Source organism: Colletes latitarsis, chromosome 11 (assembly GCF_051014445.1).
Source record: "Colletes latitarsis isolate SP2378_abdomen chromosome 11, iyColLati1, whole genome shotgun sequence".
Lineage (NCBI taxonomy): Eukaryota > Metazoa > Arthropoda > Insecta > Hymenoptera > Colletidae > Colletes > Colletes latitarsis.
This window is the reverse complement of record NC_135144.1, coordinates 20045503-20067242: the sequence shown is the minus strand read 5'-3', so window position 1 is coordinate 20067242 and position 21740 is coordinate 20045503. Positions and strand designations below refer to the sequence as shown.

Sequence of the window (21740 nt, the reverse complement as noted above, 5' to 3'; positions counted from 1 at the left end):
AAGTACCTCCTAATTTACGATTTAGTTGAACTACAATATTCTCAATGTTGAATTTATAAATCATCCGTGTATGTTCGATGATGTCAAAATTTAAAGCTTTGGAAATCTCTACGCCAAGAAGGCAAGCTTCTGAGGAGAGAGAAAAGAATTTTTTAGCCTACAGGTCAGGCGAGAGAGAAACAGTTTTTTGGCCCTCCATAGTCTTCGGAGTTTCCGTTGGCCCGTGCCTCGGAGAGACCGTTTTCCACGAGCCTTTTGTCGTCGCAGCGTCGTTCTCGCAGATAATAATCGCGAGGCAACTGCGGCGTCGCGACGCGAAAAAATGACGACGGTCTCCGGGCCAAGAGATTAAGAAAGTAAGAAAGAACACGCGGGAAGAAAGATGCGGAGAACCCGGTCGTGGATCCGCTGCGCCGAATAAAGGAGTCAGGTCGGGTTGGACGCGGTGAAATTTTACGATACAAAGACTCGTCGCGACGAGGAAAATGACTCGTGCAACGCGGGACTAGAAATTACTCCAATTTTGCAAAAATACTTCCGCCAGTGCTAACGAATTCCGTTCCTCCGCGTAGCTCGAGCATTTCTCTGCGTCGAAGAGGGACAATAGTAAAAAAAAAACTTTTTTTTATCGGCAATAATGCAATTCATAGACATGTTGTTCACCATAAAACGAATGAACAGTCGTCAATTGTTTTAAGAGAGGAAATTTCTCGACTGACTTGAAATTTTAGTTGTCGCGTATCGTATAAATAAGGTAAAGATCGTGGAGAATATTATTTTATTATTTCCAATGGATCATATTGTTCAAGATAAGTATTCTCTATTTTGAATTTTTTGAATTCCCTAACTTTGATGAGGCTATCATAAAATACTCGACAAGAGTACACAAGTGCCTTTTATTTATTTACAGACAGAAGTCCATCAATTTACAAAAATTAGCTCGTAAATTAGAAAATTACAGCCTCGAAATTTCTAAAAGAATCAGTGAAGTACCAGAACGCAAATTTTTTTCCAATAAATTATTGTCGAGAAGAAGATGGACCATTTGCGTGGAAGAGGTAAATCGTCACGGAATGATATCCGAAAATTGCTCGCCGTATCCGAAAGTTATCCTCGATTTGACTCGTTCCTTAAAAGCTCCGCTAACGGCGGGCGACGTTTCATTTTTCTCCGCGCTTTAAAGCGTCCTATTCGCGCTTACCGACGGCGGGAACCGTTCCGGAAAATTTGTCCAGCGTAAAATTAGACGTCAAAGTGGCCCCTTGTTCGCGCGACGACGAAACACAGTCTCTCGGTGCCTCGAGTTTCCATTAACGGAGTGCGAGGAGCACGGAGCGTCGTACACGAACCCAGCGTTAGTTTGCACGAAATTATAATGAGCCGCGGTATATTACCAGGCCGCTCTAATGCATCATCCGAGCGCGTTTATTGTACACGCCCGTGGCAATTTCGGTAATAGACCGGGCGCAGATTTTATCGGGAAGCAATTTCGCTGGCTCGAATCGCTGCGCGGGACAGCTAGTGGCTACTCAAGTTGGTAGCCACGGTTCTTGCGGTGTGTTATTGTAATTGGGCGACAGAACTCTCGGGGAAACTTGTCGTTAATCGAACCTCGCCATTCGACAACTAATCGCGAGCTTCGAGTTTGGCGGGAGTACTGACGATAACAGAAGGGCTTCGGTAATCATGACGAATCGTATTCAACAGGACGTGTTCTGTCGGGAAGGTAGAGACAACGATCGACGGTTTGAAAATAATTTCGCGCCACGAGTGTTTAACGAACATTATTTGGGAAGGTGAGGGGTTTAGGCCATTAACCTATGGTGAGCCTAATGATCTATATCTCTGGGGCTTTGAGGGGCGTGGGTGCGTGTGGGCGAGGACGTAGGTGTGGATTTCGAATGGTAGGAAATTCCTCCCACGGTGGTCGGAAAGCTGGAAAACGTGGTCAACATTCAAATACGAAGGTTGTAATTTTCGATACCGAGGACCGAATGCAACCTTCCATAAGAGGAGCATTTAATAATTTTGAAAAATGAACACACAACACCCAGTTCCTCGCTCTCAAATCCATATTGCTCCAACCAGCAACGCAGAGAAACTTAATATTTTACGATAACAGTGGAAAATAACAAACCTTTCCTGAATAATTTGAACAAAAAAGAAAATTTGTATTTAACGTTTCGGGGAACAAAATGTTTATTTGAGATTGATATTACACGTTTGAAATGTAATTTAACGAAATATGAAAAAAATAGCGCTCAAGGGAGAAATAAATCTAAACAAATACGGTCGGGCGTTATTCACCGTAAAATGTAATCGACCAGGAGAGACACGGAATTTCCATTTAAACTAATCGCGAATGCTGTCTGAATGTAATTAATCGATCCGTTAATCGTTGTTTAGGTAACTAGACGTAATGAATTGCGTGGACTGATTAATTGGGATCATAGAGGTACGATCTTTTAAGTGGGCCAATTGTGTTATAATGTTTCTATCGCGTTATGTGTTAATTGAAAAGCAGAGGAAAGTTATCTATCGTTAGAAATTAAACGAAACTTTCTACGCTGTTCATTAAACGCATTTAGACTAACTTTGATATTAGAAATTTCTACTACAGATCTTTCCAAAATTTCGAGAAATACTCTTTTACGTATTTTACACCTTCAAATAAGGTTTGTAACAAGATCTTGCGGTCAAGAGCGATTTTCACGCCATTACACACACTACAAAAGTCGATTTTCAGCGTCCTATAATTTCCGGCGCGCCAATTTATCAAAACCAAATTTTCCCGTCGGTGCAACGCGTTCCCGGACGCTTCGTTTGTCATTAATTTCCAAAATTCCGGGACAAAGGGTTCCCGGGGCTCTTTGTTCTTGTCGCATTTTGCTCGATGAACGAGTAGACACTTCGCGCGACAAAACGCGATTAATTCTCCGCGGTTTCGCGTTCGCGCGATCGTCGCGAACACAAATCGAGACCTTCGTCTTTACAATTGTCGCTGGTGATTATTGAGAAAAGAAACCAATCTGTACCCGTTGGATTCTACCTAATTTCAATTTCGTACAGCCATATTTTTTCGTGAATTACTACAATAATCGCACAAATTTATAAAAATGCACTAAAAATGAATACTCCTTATAACAAATGAGAAAACGAGCCATTCTGTTTGGATACTCGACAGATCTAGATCAAATTACAATTTTGATAAAAAGATCGAAGATTGTCCCAAGGTTCCGAGAGGTTATTATTTAGAATATCTCGAAAATATACAGGGTGTTCAGCCACCCCGAGGAAAAATTTTAATAGAGGATTCTAGAGGCCAAAATAAGACGAAAATGAAGAATACCAATTTGTTGGTGGAGGCTTCGTTAAAAAGTTATTAACAATTAAATTCAAAAATTTCAAATCGTTCTGGAAAAATTATTTTCGGTTGCGGGGGTCAATTACAATCATTTTTGGTCATTAGACATACCCCCGAATTCCTACCCACTTTCGAAAAAAAAATTTGAGTAAGTGCTGAAAGTTTTAGGTGAAAAAAAGACTTTCGAATCGTCTTGGAAAAATTATTTTTAGTTGCAGGGATCAATTGCAAGCATTTTTGGTCAACAGACATACCCCCGAAATCCTAACCATTTTCAAAAAAAAAATTCTGTACAGTCGGAACTTTAAACGTTAATAACTGTTTAACGAAGCCTTCTTCAATAAATTGGTATTCTTGATTTTCATCTTATTTTGGCCTTTAGAATCCCCCATTAAAATTTTTCCCAGTGGTGGCCGAACACCCTGTATAATACTAACTCATATACTCTAATAATAACTTTATATTAATACTTATAAAATAAGTATAACTCTAAAGTATATAATTACCCTTCGAGCATATCAAAATCCAATTTTTGAAAGTTTCCGAAAGAACGCGAGACGTTCGTCCAGAGAATTCAGAGGATCGTTCATCAGAATTAACTGCGCCATTAAATCGCGTCCATTAGGATCCAGACGCTCAGAATGGATCCGAGTGTTAATTGCTGGATAACAGTGTTTTCAGAACGGCAGTTCGCCAACGGACAGTCGTAATGCTCTTATCTCGTCCGAAGCTCGTTCCGTTTAGGCTGTGTTTCGTCGTTTTACGGGACGAGCACGACGGTCTCTAATAGCCGCTTCGTTCGAGAAGACCGGAAACCGTGATGGCGGACGAAGGACGGCCGACGCAACGAATGCCGTAGTCGAGTGACTTTGATACACGAGCACGGCTCGAACGTTGAATATTAATTACAGCCGGGAACACGCGAATTAATACGACCAATCGATCAATTTCGAGGATTTAATGTCTCCGACATAATTTGATCCTTTGCGAGCTACCCCCCCACCGCGACCCCGTCGACAGCCACCGTCGCGCGTAATCGCGTCGTGTTTATTCATTGTGCCAGCGAACCGGCACTCGAAAATCCTGTTATTTGAGCGGAGTGTATCCGATAACAGACTATCTGTGCATTGGTATCATTTTCTGCAATAGAAATCGCTTCTAAACCGATTGGAAACTCGACGTCCCGCTATTGTTTATTCGAAACATTTTCCACCGTGATATTAGAAAAATTAATCCTCAACGTAAATATCTAAGGTCACAAAAATAAATACTGGAACGAATTTTCGTCTCCCGGAATATTGCACGGTTTCGACGCGGTATTCGGTTTACAAGAAATTTTGTTTGAAAATTTGCCAGCCGTTCGTTTTCGACGCGAACTATGCTAAGATTCCGTCGAGTTTGTGCAAGACTTCCGGTCGCCGGGGAGCGTCCGTAACGCGTTCAATTATCCGAGGCATCAGCGAAATACCAGCGACGCTGCTCCCTTAATATCGACGGTAATAATTCCGCGAGCAAAAAACGAAGAAATCGACGAACAATGACTGCTTTGTACCGAACTTTCCCCCGAGACGCCGCGGGACGGGATCCGACGTCGCGCTAGGATAAATTTAACGTCGAGGCTGTCCACGAACAAAAACGAACTTCGAGGCTGGCTTTTCGCTGTCGTTCGCGGAAAGAGACGCATTGTAATTCGCGGCGTGCTCGCCTACCAAAAACGAACGCCAGGAATTCGTTGGGGCCTCTGTTTTCGTGCAGCGTACGATGAAAAGCGCGAACATACGGGAGTAACAGACCGTCGTCTTCGAGACGAGGAATTACAATCTCTGTCTTAGCTCTTTGGTTGCTCCGCAGTTATTCTTCGAAAGGCATAACAATGAAGCTACGAAGTCGGCGAACGCGAGACCAAAGACGGCGAAAAATGGTTGCATAATTCAGCTATCCGTCTCAAAGATACACACAGAAATTTAAAAAGAATATTAAGTTTAAAGCGAACGTGTTTATAATCTAAGGTTGAGGTATGAAATTCGTTAATAAAGTTTTACGTTTTTCCAGGCCAACGGAAGATGAAAACTAAACGACCCGAATAGGTGTCGCCCCTAAAAGATACGAAATGGTAATCTCACGTTATTTCTCGGCGCTTTACGACGACCCTTTGGCGCTCGCTGGAATAAAAATTTCGGATCGTAAATTCGACGAACACGGGCTAAGTCAGTTCCAGAAAACGCGCGGTAAATTCGAGAGCGAAGAACGCGATATTAAAGCCCGTTTCTCGTGTCGTCGCGAAGCGAGATATACGTGTAGTGATTTTTAACGGACAAACAAAAATAGAGGGTGTTCGGCCACATCTGGGGAAAACTTTAATGGGAGATTCTAGAGGCCAAAATAAGACGAAAATCAAGAATACCAATTTGTTTAAAGTTCCGCCTGTAGAACGACAATTTGCAAACAGCTGCGTGCGAGCGATAGTATTTCTGACCACAGACGAGGTATATGAGTAGACCTTACATCCAATGTATTTTTTCAGTCCATTTTTTTGGAGATCAAGGGCCCCATTAATACGCATTGTTTTCATTTTGAAACATTAAAATGGTCCAATCCGTTCAGGAGTTACGACTTTTTAAAAATACGCATGAAATTTCAGGGGAATGAATCAACGCCTGGTCGGACATTGTATTTTCGGTAAAGAATTTTTTCCCGAAAATGCGTAGGATTTCGGTGGTATGTCTATTCACCAAAAATGATTGTATTTGACCCTAGTAACTAAAAATAATTTTTTTAGAACTATTTGAAATTTTTCAATTTCGGTTCGTATGGTATACCTCGCCTGTGGAGAGAACTGTTATTACGCGCACATAGCTATTCGCAGAATGCCGGCAAAAAACTTGATACCGAAGGTTTGGAAACACTTATCTAATAAAAGTATAGTTTCCAGGCAAAAATGGGTAAGTTTCTTCTAGACATTGTAACATAAATTTAAAATGCATGGAAAATAATTTTGGAGAATATATTACAACCATTTCTTAAGTGAAAAGTTCTTGAGAGGAGGAAATATTTAAAATCTATTACTAGATTTAAGAGACAAAATAATTAAAAAGTTCGACTATCTAACTATAACACACTAGTGTGATAAGATGCTAATTTAAAGTGGAATAAAAAATGCAATTTTCAAATAGGAACTGTATCTTCTTGCGATACCATTTGATATTTGCTGTCTGTTTAGAATTATTAATACCACCGATGAGAGCCCAAGTGGAGATCGAGACGTTCGAATCTCATTAATCAGTGTGCTTTTTCGTTTGAAAAATTGAGACTGTAAAATTTGTGAGACGTACGATGGATGAGCCTGTTTTAATTACGACGATAATAATTCACCGTGCAAGTTAGTTAAAACCTCCTCTGCTTTCCACATGGCATTTCTCATCCTTCGGTGCTCTAAACTTAACGACTGAAGCTCGCAAGAAAAAGTTTCCAACTGTAATCTCGCGAAGACATTACTGTGCTATATACTCAGAACTATGATACATTTGAACTTCCTGTCTTAAAATTGCATTTCCTTTCCAATTACAAACTGGCATCGTCTACTAAAGAAATACTTATTTTTCAAATAGAATGATCGATAAAATTTCGAAAACACTTTTCCTAAAACTAAATAAAATTTTATATTTTGGCATTACCTTTCGTATCAATATCACAGTAGAATTTCAAGCTGATTAGTTTCGATGTACTTATAGTTGCGACACGGTTTCTTCATCAGTGAAGTCGCTTCGGAAAAGTTGTCTTACCTTTCGAAGTCGAGGGCTCTCGTTTCCAAAGAACTTTAACGGTCGGGACGCGAAATTTCATTTCCGATACATTTTTTCGTAATAACGAGCGAATCGAGAATGCAGGTCATGGTTGGTGAGAAAATTTGCTGGATTGGCGGCAATACTTCATAGCGTGGTTGTGAGTAGTGGGTGAGAGGCATATTCTATGGGTCAGTGACGCTAACTACGAAGACATGATCTCGCGTACGCACGATAAAATGCATGCTGCATCGCTATTGCGCGTACGCGAGCGTCGAAAGTAAGGTCGAAAACCACGATACGGTCAGAGATCTATGCAAAGAAGTTGAAACGATTCGATAGACGATATTAACTTGAATTTGAAGTCTTCGTTCAGCCTCAATGAAAGCGAGAGACAATTGAATTTAAATTTATAATTTTCATTCACATAAAATTTAATTTCAAATTTTTCTCGCTCGCGTTAAGGCCGAGTGCATTTAACCGCAAGATTTTATGCGGACTTTTAAACAGAATTCAACGAAACTGAATACTCCCATTCTAAGAGAAAAATGCTAATTTTCATTAGAATCGAAGATTCGTAGTTTCATTTTTCCTATTTTAGTATTCTTTGCAAAGAAAAATGTGGAAATTCGAGTATCTGTGTTTCCATCTTACAGTGGCTGTGCTCTTTTGGAAGTAGGTGTGGAAATTAAGCTTCAGACAAAATTTTTAAGTAAATTAGTTCCTGAGAAATTAATATACTGATTACCACGGAAACTTATAATAACTTATATAGGTATAGTATATTTTTACGCGTGCATGGTGTTCCCCTAAACTGAAAATAGTAGAATATATAACTGAATAAAAATTTCTCGAACTTTATATGATATGAATAAACAGCACGTATCAAACGAGAATGTAGACTTGAAATTAATTTTCAAAGAGTATGTTTAGGATATGATAAAATATGTTATTTGAATATCAGCTATTTTTGAAAGAATAACGTCAGAAGAAAGATGTTAAAAAAGTAAACAGTTATTCACAATACACTATAATGGTAATTCAGTATAAATGAAAAGAAGCTTATTTTTACAATTAATATTACTGTTTCATACATTGATGATTAAAACCAGGCTTCTCTGTGCCTTATGAAACGCAAAACAAAAGAGAGGGCAATTCCAAAGGAACACAGCCTTCGTGGGGGGTGTGATAACCGCGCGTGCGTCCGTGTGTTTACGATGCAAATGCTATATATCGTGTGTATATGGTTAAGGTATTATCAGGCAATTTACGGTTTGTATCGTGCCCACCGTCTTGACGTAGTTGACGGTCTCGGCGGTCGCCTCGGTGAGGGCCCTTCGTAGCCGTGATCGTCGGACCTGCGACAGCGTACGTGGACAGAGAACGACCCCCTGGGCGCCCTGAGGACCGGAACCGGATCCTGGACCGGCTACCATAGCCATGGGCGGCGGAGGCGTCGTCGGCATTGTCGTCGACGACGATTTGCACCACCAGGGGAACTGGGTGTGTTTTTATCACGTTGTTATTTTGGACACAACTCTTTACATAGGCACAAGTGCAGTGTTTAACGGGTGACTAAAGACAAGGCTAACTATGGATTACGTGAGAAAAGACGTGGTGTGTACACTGGGGTGGATTCCGCAGACGAAGGCACATGCTTCGAGAGGCGGCGTCGCAAACTTTTAACTAGTAGTCGAAGCTATTCGAATCCCTTCCTTCCCGACGTTATATCGACTATTTGTTATGCAAAATTTTAGTCGAACGTTAATGCACACGAATGTATTTTTAAACACCCGAATGTACGCGAGACGTTGAACCGCTCTTTCGAAAGGACGTGTCTCTGGAAACTCGAAATGGCGGCTGTAAAAACTTGGACCGTGAAAGTCAGAGGCATTTCCTTTTCGAATGTGTCTTGGGCAACAGTTGTCTCTCAGGTTTTACAGTCACGTACGACTGATTCTTGCAACTAGTTGAACTTTGAAAGTAATAACTGCAAGGCGAGACCGCTAGTCTTCGCTCGAAATGAAAACTGTTAATCCGACTCGTCGATAGAAACGTCTTCGCCTCCCGACTAATTCCATATTAACCCTTTGAGTGCCGAATACTCCAAAGTGTTCGATTTCTGTTGATCGATTATGCAGGACCCAACTAAGTTGCAAATGTAATTCTCTCAATGAAGTATTTAATTGGATACGCTCGAATTTGAAGCGTAAATAATAAAATTTAGTGAAATAATCGTCCACAACACTCAAAGGATTAATTGTACTTTTTTACTTCTCGGTTCGAATAGCTTCACAATCGTCAACCATGTGTTTGGTATTATTATCTCTCGAAGCAGAGACCTTTTCTACCGAATTACCCATACATACAGGGTGATTCGTTCATACTGTCGACATCGAATTACTAGTAAACTGTTCGTAGCCCGTAACAACCACCAAACAAAAACTTCGTGGTATTCAAAGGGGTGTGCAGTCTGCACCGCCTAACTTTATCAAGTAAAAGTTGTCTTCTATTTTAGAATTACCAGATACTTCCTATAAAAGCTGCACGTCGAAACAACGCAACTTTCTTACAAAATACTTGGTAATCTCCTGAAAACATCTTGTTAAGTCATAAGGTTAGGTGGTACAGAATATAATGCTCGGGTTTTGGTACCTTATTATCCAGACACCGAGATCACCTTTGAAATAGACTGTACGTTATTAAAAAAAGTTCACTATTAGGGGGAGTTCAGCACTGAATTATAACTATGTTTACGATTGCTGTAAATTACATTGAAACTGTTTTGAGGCACGTTCTGAACTTATGCTATGTCCAGTACTAGGGGACACCTAATGATCTGTTCAAATTCTATACCAAAGTTTAACCAATGCTCCAGTTAACTATTATAATAATATTATTTGTTTCGTTGCTTTATATTGATTTACAATATTGTTAAATTATAAATAGAACAGTATAGACGACATCGAATATTATATTTCTTTAATGATTTAAAAAGAACCCTAGCAAGTTTCGTACTACGTGTTCCTAAAAGAAAGTAAACAAATAAAAGTTGTATAGTGATATAACGACAAAATTGCAGGTGATCTCGCGTTTGGATAAACGATTTTAGCCAACAAACCGAATCGTAGCAGCACGTACGTTCCCAGATTCCACGCAGCCTCGGTTCGACAGGTTCACACGTCGAGTTCACGAGCGGTTCGAGGTCGTCGGAAGCGTACCACCTTGTCGTACATCGTCTAGAAAGCCGGACGGACAGTAAAAGAGTACGTTCATAGAGAAAGCAGACGGTGTGCCGAACGCGCGATCGTTGGGGATCGATTGCCGCCTCCGTCCCTCGTCAATCCTTCTCTAGGCCTGTCTTTCTTTACTCTTCGATCGCGGGTGTTCGGACGGGGGGGGTCGGGTGAACGGAGACTCGAACAAGCGTTGGAAACTCAATGGATCCTCTATCATCTAAAGCTGACCACTACTAGCTCAGCGCTACCGCTAGACTAAAGGACTCGCATCGGCTAGAACTAAAGATTTCTCGGGGTTACTTTTGGGGCGGGGCCAGGGGGGTTGTGGGTGGCAGGGGGTGGAGAGTGCTGGCGAACAATCGAATAGGAAGCTCCGCGCGGCTCGCGGTACCCGGTCGTGAAAGGTGGAAATCTCGACTCTCATCGAGATCCAAAGAACGTTCGTGGATGATACTATGAAAATGACGTTGGTAGATCATTCCTCTCGCGGGAGTCGCTCGTCGGTCTACGGACTATTCGACGATGGATTCTGAGAGAACGAAAGAGAAAGAAACGACGAATAGGACAGTGACTGTGTCGCGGGCGGCCGATTTGTATCGTTGGTGAAATTTCGGCCTCCGATAACGGGAACGGATCGAAACTCTAATCTTATCCAGGGCCTTGTTAGCCCACCAACTGGATGTAAACTAAGCCGATTGGCTTGCGAGCTCGAGATAGCTTAATGATCGTCGCTCAGCCTCCGGTTCCGCGATGCCCCGACTATTTGTTAAGAGGATTTGCTACGATTTCGAGCGCGTTCGTCGAATCGTTGTATTTGTCTCCTGGATGCTGCCGCGTGGGGGTGGTAGGCGTGCATATTTTGCGCGAGAAACTTTCTCGAGCACCTCGAGAGCACCGGCTGAGCAAACGTGGAGGCTTCGAAACTCCTCGGGAAGCTTGTAAATTACACCGGCGAAGAAGAACGCGAAAGAGTGGATCCAGACCTGCGCGAAACGTTTAGTTTCATCTCCCGAAGCTTTTAACGTTGAATTTCGAAACTGATACTCTTACGTCGCTTGGGAAAATTTATTCAAAATCTTGTTTTCGGAAGAAAACGACCGTGTATTATATTTCGATGATTCGAAAATAACAGAAAGTATACTAACGCAGTATTTTCTGGGACACTTTAATAGACGAGCTCGTTGCAAACGGCGGATCAGCAAAACTGCAGAGTTGTTCTTATGGAGCAACTCCGTGGAACGCGGAGGCGTTTCAACGAGAAATTCATTCGAATGCGCGCAGTAACTTTCCACGAATCTCCATTGTTAACTTAAGTCTATCGAGGTGTCTCCTCCGCTAGAAGCCGTTGAAGCTTCTCTACGTCAGCTTTTACGCGCCTTGCAAATACAAGGTGTTCCTCGTAACGTTATTCACGAGCACCCATTCGCGATAATTAATTCGACAGTGTGCCTCGCCATTAAGTCATTAAATCGTTATTAGTGTTCTGACATTTACGGATCTTCCTTAATATAATTCATACTTCGTTTAATTTCCTATTTCGTCTTAAATTCATGCTTATTGGTGACTAAAAAATCGCTTCGACAGACAAACGTCGGCCATTTTGAAATCAGCGTCAGAGGCATTTCTATATAATCATTACAAACTGTATATTTCTCCCAATGCGATATATTTCGATTAATTGATAGCAAAAATTGTCTCTGTTAATTTAAGTATCGAATCTTTTGGGTCGAATCGCGTATATTGGTCCATTTGCGAGAACATCGGCGTGCTTGAGGCGTCGCAACTCAAGATCCTAGGGGAGATGTTCTACCCTTCAAAATATTTGCTCTTTCTGTCCAAACAATTCCTCTTTCGTGTGCTTTGGCATGTCCGTAACAGGAAGGATAATATTTTTAGCGATGTAGGAAAGTGCCTCGCACCGTATATCGACCTTCTTCTTTAAATAAAGGGATTTGCCCTTTCACTAAAAGCCGTACTGAAGAAATCTCCGTTCGTTCGAATTTTTATATCGCCTAACACTCGTATTTCGAGTAACAAAGGCGTCAAGCAAAGAAAATGTTCTTCTAACAATTCTATCGACTGAGATTTTTCGAGACAAGCGTCCATCTGACTTTGAAATCACTTTAAATTTGCATAGATAATTCGATGCTGCGATCTAAGGTACAAGTAAAATTCTGATAAGGTGATCTTATCGTCAACAGTGACGCGTGAGATTCATCTTATCACGGTGAAAAGCTGACGTTACTTTCCCATTAACCCAACAAAGGAAGAATCACCAAAGTCTCCGCAAGATACTCCAAACTTTAGTAACTATGGAGCAGTTTAGCGAGTTGATGGATGGGGAGACAATTCCGAAAACAATTCGCCAAGTATAATCTCGTAAAATTTCTCTCTCGTTGTCGCGTTTTCTTCCGATGGCAGACGTCAAGATAAAGAATCGAAAAGTTGAAAGCAGAGTCGAAGAATTCGCGTCAGGGTTGGAGGGAACTAGCTTTCGATGCAAGGATTAGGCTTTTTTCTTGCGTGATCGAGAGCAGAGCGATCACGGTGACTGGTGGATGGTCGTTGGATGATATTCCAGACACGATTAGTTGAATTTTTTGTTTACAGTCTCGTATAGTCGGGGTTACCGTGATAATCAAGGTTAACGGCTGATGCCGCTTTTATGGCGAAGGCCTGTCGAACGAAAGTCTTTAACGAACGTTCTCGTCGTTTCGAAAGTTGCGTTATTTCTTCTGGAACTTCAAATATTGTCTAGAGAATCCGATATGGCGATATTGAAATAGAAAAATATTTTAGAATAATTCTTGAAGAAATAAATATTCGAATGTATCGCGGAAAAATCAGAAATTTTCTCGAGAACGTCTGTCAATGAAACAGAAATGTCAAACAGGCAATTAATTTTGCGCTGAAAATAAAATTTCAAGATATTTCGTACAGTTTCTAGACAGAATCTCAGCTGAAAGTATAAAATTGTAATAATTCTTTCTTTTCAGAAATCAAGTAGTTCACGAGTCATTTACTAATTCTATCACAATATCATTTTAATATTAAATATTCTTAAATTAAGTTCTCGACTATCAACACCAGGATAACGACATCCATTTATCTAAAGGGTATTTGCAAAAGCGACTAACTATCTAAGAACGTTTTCAGGGGAAGCGAAATGCTAGCAGCGACAACCATCGTCAGCCCTAAATGATACAACAGTCGCACAGTTCAATGCACAAGCTTGCATTTAAATAAACAATAATAAATATGAAATATCGCCATTCTTCTGTGCACCTTGTATTGCACAGAATTTACGTAATAATACAATAGGCACAGAAAACTTTAATAGCGCTAAAAACTAATCGCTAACAGCTAAAATAAAACTGCTTCTTGGTCGTTTATCGTACTAGCGTTTCTTTCTATTTCCTGCCTTGAAAGCTCATTTAAATAACATAAATTTGACAAGAGTACCGATACACACAGTGTACGTTAATTTTGTTTGGTTGAAAGTCACTTTTATCTATCATCTTGTCGGTTTGTTACCCAATCACGGGAAAACAGCTAAAGAAATTCTGAAAAATCTTGAAGCGAATCTATGGGAATAACTTGGCATAAAATCTAAGCTATCTCTCAGCAGCGAGAGCCGTAAACCGTAAAATGCACAATATCTAGCGTACCGGTGTTTTTACGGCAAACGTGCACATAACAAAAATAGTGGCAGGTTAAATTTCGAAAACTTTTTCATTTATATGAATATTCGATGCGATCGATCGTAACCGAGATATCGATTCCAACGCGACTTTTATACCCGATTAAACCGAACATCGACCGAAGTCCTTACTTTTATTCCACGAGGAAGGGGAAATATATTTTTCACCTCGTACAGTCGAACAATTCGGCAAATTAATTTGCTGGCTATAATAACAAATGTTTTCGAACTTTAAGACTTCACGAAGAGTTCTCTAAAATAATTAATATAGTTATTAAAGGTTTCATCTCTCGTGGTGTGGCGCGGTTGCGAAATTGGTTCGTGGCGACAGTTCCCACACTCGCCACTAGATGGCCACGCTCAACCTTTATCTTTCTCGCAAGCACTCGATCAACCATTCAACTTTCCAGCATGTAAGACAGCAAATGCCCAGGAAGAGATGCAATATTACCAAAAAGACGACCCAGAAACTAATTCAGAATATTCTTAACAAAATAGACTAATAGATAAATATATTTTGAACGATAACTTGACCCTGAATTTATTATTTATTTACTAAGGAGCATCGTTAAACGTGTCCGGAAGGGTCTGTTATTATGTGCCATAAAATATCGCAAACGACGACAAGAATAATTGACCCTGGTTAGAGAATTCGGATCCCAGAATCAGGTTCAACGACTTTTGCAGAGCCGAAGTTGGAACTATTGGAACACTAGCCCCGTTCGAACGGACGGGGGACTAATAGGTACTAAATCTGCGTCACGATCAGCCGTCGGACAGAGCAATTCGACTCGTTTATTGGACAACGATACGCTCGAAAAGCATCCGGGATCACGCGAAAACGCTCGCTACGGATTTCAATGAGGCCGAGTACGGATCGCAGCCGATGCAGCCAGAAATGAGCGGTACGTGTTTCGCATTATTTTCCCCGACTAAAGACAACGGTGTTTCCGAACGTTCGATAAGGATTCCTTCTATCTCCCCGTTGCTTTCGATACTTTGGCGAAATCGACGATCGTCTGCTTATTTCCCGGCGTTCGGGGATTGATTGGGCGGCCCCTGGAATACTTTAGCTTTCGCAAACTTGACTCGCGAGGGAGTCCTGGAAGTTTGATGAAATTTCGAGTCATAAATCTGGGAGTCGAACGAGATCACGTTTCATAGAATTTTTTATACCAATAGGCATTTTCTTTTTCACAATATCTTGCAGAAATATCGAGCTTCTTGTATGGAGAAAAATTAAAAACTTTTGAATTTTAAATGTTTGTTTACAAAGTGCCCATTGGGGGAAAATTAACCATTTTTTAAAAGGAATATCATAAAAGTCTCGGAAGGCGCAGCTGTAGGGTTTTCCTATTAGTGGCTTTTAAGCTTTTTAAGCTCGCGACACAGTTTAAAGCAGGGATCGTGAAATATATTCCGAGGAGGGACGATTAAGGAATGTATTCAGCGTCGAGGGTCAAGAAATAATTCCGAGGATGTTATTAGGGTGTTCCTGGAATTCTTGTCCATTAGAAGATTTTCATTTATTAAGTCTGAACTAGGATGGAAGTTAATTTCGAGCACGACGATCTGTGGCTGCATGATTTTTTCGACAATATTCCCTCGAATGTCAAAGCTTGAATTTTAATTTAAAACGAGTAACTTTCTAAAAAAGATAAAACGACAAAACATAGCCGATTCTAAAACGAGTGTCTCTTCTCTGGTGTGAAATTATCTTCGAACGCGCGATTAGCTCGTTCAAAAATTCAATTCAGCAAGCGGGCGTTCGATGCATGCGGAACAACGAGCGGATTAATTATTAATGCTGCATTTCAGAGAGCGACGGCGGGATGCAGTATCGATGGTGCCACTCGATCGACCGTAATCTCAGCTGGGGAACCCTCGACGCTGAATTATTCCATGAATCAAAGATCATCTCGACGCATCCTCTCTAACCGCAAACTCGTTAACAAAAACCCGGCGACGAAACGTTCGCAAAAAACTGGCCTAAAAGATTCAGATCGCTTTCCACTTGCTCGTAATTGTTCCTTTCGTGCGTTTGTTTTCCATCCGCGATTAAACGTACTCTTTTTCCGCTATTTATCTTCCGCGCGCCGCGGCAAAGCGTCTACAGGGACGAATAAAGAAAGAACAAACAGTAGTCGACGGGTTTCAACGGCTGGCTTTTATCCGATCCCTTTTAATGAGAGACGTTCGATGAAAGAAAAGGAAATTGATATCGACCGAATGGGGAAGAGGCTCTTCTGTCAATTGCTAATTCTCTTTTATCATTTCCAGAATCCTATACCGTCAATGAACTGCTACACGAACGCATTCCAGGCATTCTCGACGCTGCATCGACTCATTTTAACAAACTGAAATTGTAATTCATGTACAGAGTGTGTAAGTTCAATATTTAAGTCGTTATCTCTCAAAGTATATTCTGTGCAAGCTTAACACCCATTAGAATCGATTGTGATGGAGGCTTTTAATAGAAATTGAGACAATCTCTTTTAATTATTGACGTACACGAGTGTTGATATTAAAGAGCTAACAAATTACAAACCGAAGAAACACATTTTCAGTGACGCAAATTTTGTATTATTTTAGCGATCGTGGTGACATTATCGATAAATAGTGACGCGATAAAATGTTCGCGTTACAGTGGAAAAAGTACGCGACGCGTTTACGTATCAAGAACAAGTTCCGATTCGATTTTCCACGCCCTTTTCTGCGCCGGTACTTCGATCAAGCATTTTCTCCGTAGCTTCCGAAACGCGCGACAAAAACGCCCCTCCGTCACGAGCTATTACGAGTAAAACAGAGGTCCCCCGTTATCAGGTCACGTGGACAGAAACACAACGAAAATTCTACTCCCTCGAAACCTCGGGTTCGAGGCACGTAATTTTGTGCGCTGGATGGCCCCAGAAATTGGGTCGACCGATAGCATTTTTCTAAATGACAACAGATAACATAGAGGAACCGTTCCTTAATCCTGGAATAAATAATAAACATCGGTCGAAAAATATGCTGCTACGTAACTGGTAAATAGCACCTGATGCACGAGCTTTCCTTCTCAAAATCAACGATAGGTAAACAAATTTTTTACATAGATCTACATAAATTATAGAATATTTCATTTGCCTCAAAAGTCTCTCTCGATTCATGAGATTTATTGATTTGGAACCGCCTTTTTGAGCTTTTTGTCTTTGACGAAGAGTCACATGGCTATTGAGATTATTTAGGACACGGTCAAAAGGCACGTAGTACTTAGGCGAAGAAGTATGCCAACGTGCTACAATAGGACGCATCGGGGCAATCAGTTTACACGATCGCGTTAGTAACTCGAGAGGATTTCTAAACTTTTGTAGAACCTGCAAAGCAAGATTATCGCTCGAAACGCGAAGTTGATTCGTGACCATTCGGAGAATTTATTGTAGCCCGCCGACATTAGTAACGCTAGAGTGGATATACTCGCCGATTTCATCCTATGATAGAATTTATCTTGTTGAACGTGCGCTTTGGACGTTCAATTTGCGGAATCTTTCTACATACTTCGCGTAACTACGCCAATTCCAGGGATACATTGAATATCTCACGATTTTTATAAAATCAGATTTTTTCAAAGCGTTTATCGCGAAACGTGATATCCGTAATTAATTGCCAATCGAGGCCTTTCAATGGTAACGAATTTTAGAAATTGTTTCCTTTCGTACTTGAAATTCTCAAACTCCAAACATCTTTTTCGCAAAATTAAATTGATGACGCCTAACAATTTCGTGAAGATTTCGAGATGATTTTGAGAATAGTCTAATGATATGTTAATTTCTATTTTTATTTTATTTTTACTGAATAGAACGCGCTTGGAAATCGTTTGATCACTCGTTTCGAAGCCACAGAATAAATACATTCAAAAAATTTGGGGAACGTCGTCGTGTAGAACTAGTATTATGTGTTGCACCATCTAGATGCATTGTCCAGAAACTTCGAGCATAATAGCCATCATTTGAAATTTATCGAGATAAAAGTTGAGCTTCCACACGACCCACGGAAGAAATTTCTTTCTATCGTAGACGCAAACATCGAACAATGTCTGTAGCATTCGTGGATTTATTAGCCACGATTATATTGGACATTGATTCATTTGGTCGTTTCGTTCGCAGCTTCTATCTTGTTAAATACACTTCTCGAACAAGTTTGATTTAACGTCTGCTGTCGTTGTTTGCGCAACGTCCCTTTGTTCCGAACTCCCTTCTTTCGATTTATTCTTGGAAAGCGATCGGCAACTTTTTAAACGTTGCGTTTAAATCTCGCGAATATTACTCTATAAATTCGCTCGTAATTCACGCATCTTGTTCTTTGTTGACAATCATTAACTAAACAATAGAATTACGAATAAATCAGAACGAAACGTAGAATTATGAAAATCCTTTCATCGTTAAGCTTTTCATGTAGCTTTTCATTCAACCCTGTGTATTTTGCTCGTTTTTATTTGTACACGTCTGTACTTACAATACCGTTCTGTGTATACATATTTGTGTCCAGTGTGTACCAAAAGGTTACAAACACGGAAATACACGATTACTGTGTTTGAAAATTGAATGTGATAAACTATGTTTCTAATTTTTGATGAATAATAGCCACGTTTAAGAATTCTATGGCAAGAAGGGTGATGTTGCTCGAATAATCGTAACGATCAGCAGAATATCTCGATAAAATTTACTCGAACGTTTTAGGAACATCCTGCGCATACTAGAGAGCATTATGAACGCTCACGATGTGCTCGAACATATCCTGCACGTGCGAAACACTCCTCCAGAGCGCGTATAACTTCTACGGAGCACGTTTCCAACGCGGACAATCGTTACCGCAGCGAACATACCGTGAAAGGTGTCTTCGTCAAAGATTCGAGACGCATATTAACTCGTTTAATGGACCACTTATTTCCTACCACGAATTTAACTGTCTAACAATATCCTAATATCCGTAGAAAAAAAAATAATCGTTCTTCATTCATTACTTACAGAATCGATACGCAAAGTATGTACTACGATCTGTTCGTGAAATTATCAAGCTACCATTTTCCAATTTTATAAAAGACAATAACTAGGATAGAAAATTGTAATTATGCTTGATTTAAAGTCTGAATTTAATGTACGTTGATAACTGAATATTCTGAATGCCTCGACGATGTAAGACTTCACTGAAACGAGTTAGAGATTAGCAAGATAATCGGAAATATACAGAAATACATTTAGAGAACGTAGTTCAAAAAACAGATCATTCAAAGGGGAATTAAAAAATTTGTCATTCGTTGGTGTACACGTAAACGAATGGAGCATACTTTGATACCTGTACGTCAAGTATAAAAGCTATATTTAATAATTAAATGTTTCTCGATGGACCAAAGTATGCGCCACGATATCTCAGGGATGACAACAACCAGTCGCGCAAGTTCCAGACTATTCCATATATGTTCAAACGCATTCAAACACCAAGAAGTATCGTGTTCAAAACATTTAACAAATACGTGTAGGACGGATAAGTTTCGGGGGAGAATCTGTTTATAACCTCGAGCAACTAATGACGTTTCTGTGTGTTTGAGGGTGTGTAGAGGGGCGTGGCTTGCAAGAAGGTCGTTGCAAGGGTTGTTTTAATTAATGTGTCTTAATTAAAGTGGCGACTATTGTAAATGGAAGAGTGGTTATTGTTGTAAGGACGATTGTAACGTAAATAGTATGGACTTGAGAAGAGAGACTCCTTTGTTTCACTTTTATACAAATGAAACCCTCTTAACATTTCATAACTTTAATCTTTCCGTGATACTCGAGCGAACAAACAGCGAAACGATCTCAGTATATTTGCTTGGCGTCGAGAAAATTCGTGGGAATTAATTGTACTCCTCTTATTCCCTCGTTTCTTATTTATCTGCTTGGCCAGATACATACATATATATGTATTATATCTCTTTGTCATCAAATCCTCCAAGCATTTCATTACACAGGAGACGCGCTCATCGTTTCAAGAGCAGCCTGATAGATATCGTGCAAAGACGAGAAGCATTTCTCTGGCGCAGGCTATGCTTCAGATCGTCTGCACGCGATAAAAACGTAAAAACCGCTGTCCTTGCTTTTAAAGTCCCGGATCCCATCCGCTTCATTTCCCAGGATGCGCCTCCACGGACGTGAAACACGTGTACCGTTCCAGATTTATAACGAACCGCGTTATTATGGCCACACGACACGAAACTTTCTTCGAGATCTTGCCGGTTTATGCATCGAGACTCGACTATCTCATGCCGCCGCGCAATTCAGCTCTCTTATCTATTAGCAACGTCGATGGAATCACCGGAATAAATATCCCTTTACCGTACCAGTCGACCAATAATTTCGTCCTCTTCGAAAAAGGAATCAACCTTTCTTTTAAAAAATGATCGTACGCTCGAAACAAATATGTTCTACTTTTTACAATTATCCCCAAGTATTTCGCGTTTAATTATCGCCCCAAAAATAAATTCCCAGAAGAATAAGTATAGAATGGACTCGTTAATTGAAGCGTGCCACTTCCGAAAACTGGCTTTTGTTGGGCAATTTCGATGGAAAAAAGTGACAGGTATTCGCCACGGGCGGTAAAAAAAGGGCCCCAATTACCTCGTGTCACGGTTGCACATCGCGAGGGTTGATTCCGTGCACGACATACGCGGGCATGATTATAATCCGTTGGCTTCCGGCCAAAATCACGTACAAAAGCCCGCCCCCGCCCGAGGTATCTATACATTACGAAGCGTTTCGCCACGCCAAGGAGAGATAATTAAACTAACAATGTCGCAAACCCCCTTTCCCCCTCCATTTCCTGCCGCGAGTCTTTCTCTACCGTTCCATTTTTGCCCTGGATCTCATTTAACGACGACGAAGAATCCGTTTCATGTTCGACGAGGATCCCCTCTTGAGGATAAGCAAATTACCCCCTCTATAGGGGTTGTTTATACGCGTTCTACCGCGAGCACGAATGCGTGCCAATGAACATTTTTGTCCAAACTTATAGACTACGATCTTCTTCTCGTCACAAAAGAAAATCTCATATGAATATACGTCCACGGATACTTAATTTTCATATTAAATTAACATGTTGAATTAATTCGTCCAATTGTACAATTTTGTAAAATCTACGTTACTATATTACGTTATTCAGACGGAATAAAATATGATTTGAAGAAGCACTTTTAACCAATAAAATAAATAAAAAAAATTAGCATTCGTTTATTTTCCGTAAGCTATCGTGGTCACCGCGAGTAACAAGTACTGTGGTACAGGCTCGCGCATACTATCGATATCATATTTCGCTTATTGTAAAATATTTCCTCCAACCAATAACTTCATCCCTTTGGAATATTCCAAAATGCCAAAATGCCTGCGGGCGTTCACCGCAAGGACTATACCGATCGACCAAGCGCTTATAAACGCCCGCAGCACCGAAGGATTTCAAAGGCCATTACTTTGAAAGGAACCACTTATACACCTATGTTTGCACGACGATTTTTATCAGTGCGGTCAGCGGAGTTTGAACCACAAAACTAATCAAATCTGACCATTCGAAAACGCCGTGCACGAAAGAGAAAAGGCACGAATTAACGTGCGTTTCAATAATCATCGAAAGCTCCGTTGAAAATATAG

The 21740-nt window shown here is 40.6% G+C and overlaps 1 protein-coding gene across 2 annotated transcripts in view; it reads right to left on the bottom strand.

The window, feature by feature from the left end:
• Positions 1–21740, bottom strand: part of Sk (small conductance calcium-activated potassium channel) — a 252814-nt gene that overhangs the window by 143743 nt on the left and 87331 nt on the right. For both annotated transcript variants that reach the window (XM_076778213.1, XM_076778214.1), the window contains exon 4: positions 8436–8645. In XM_076778213.1, coding sequence (XP_076634328.1) covers positions 8436–8645 — 210 coding nt within the window. The remainder of the gene's footprint in view (positions 1–8435; positions 8646–21740) is intronic.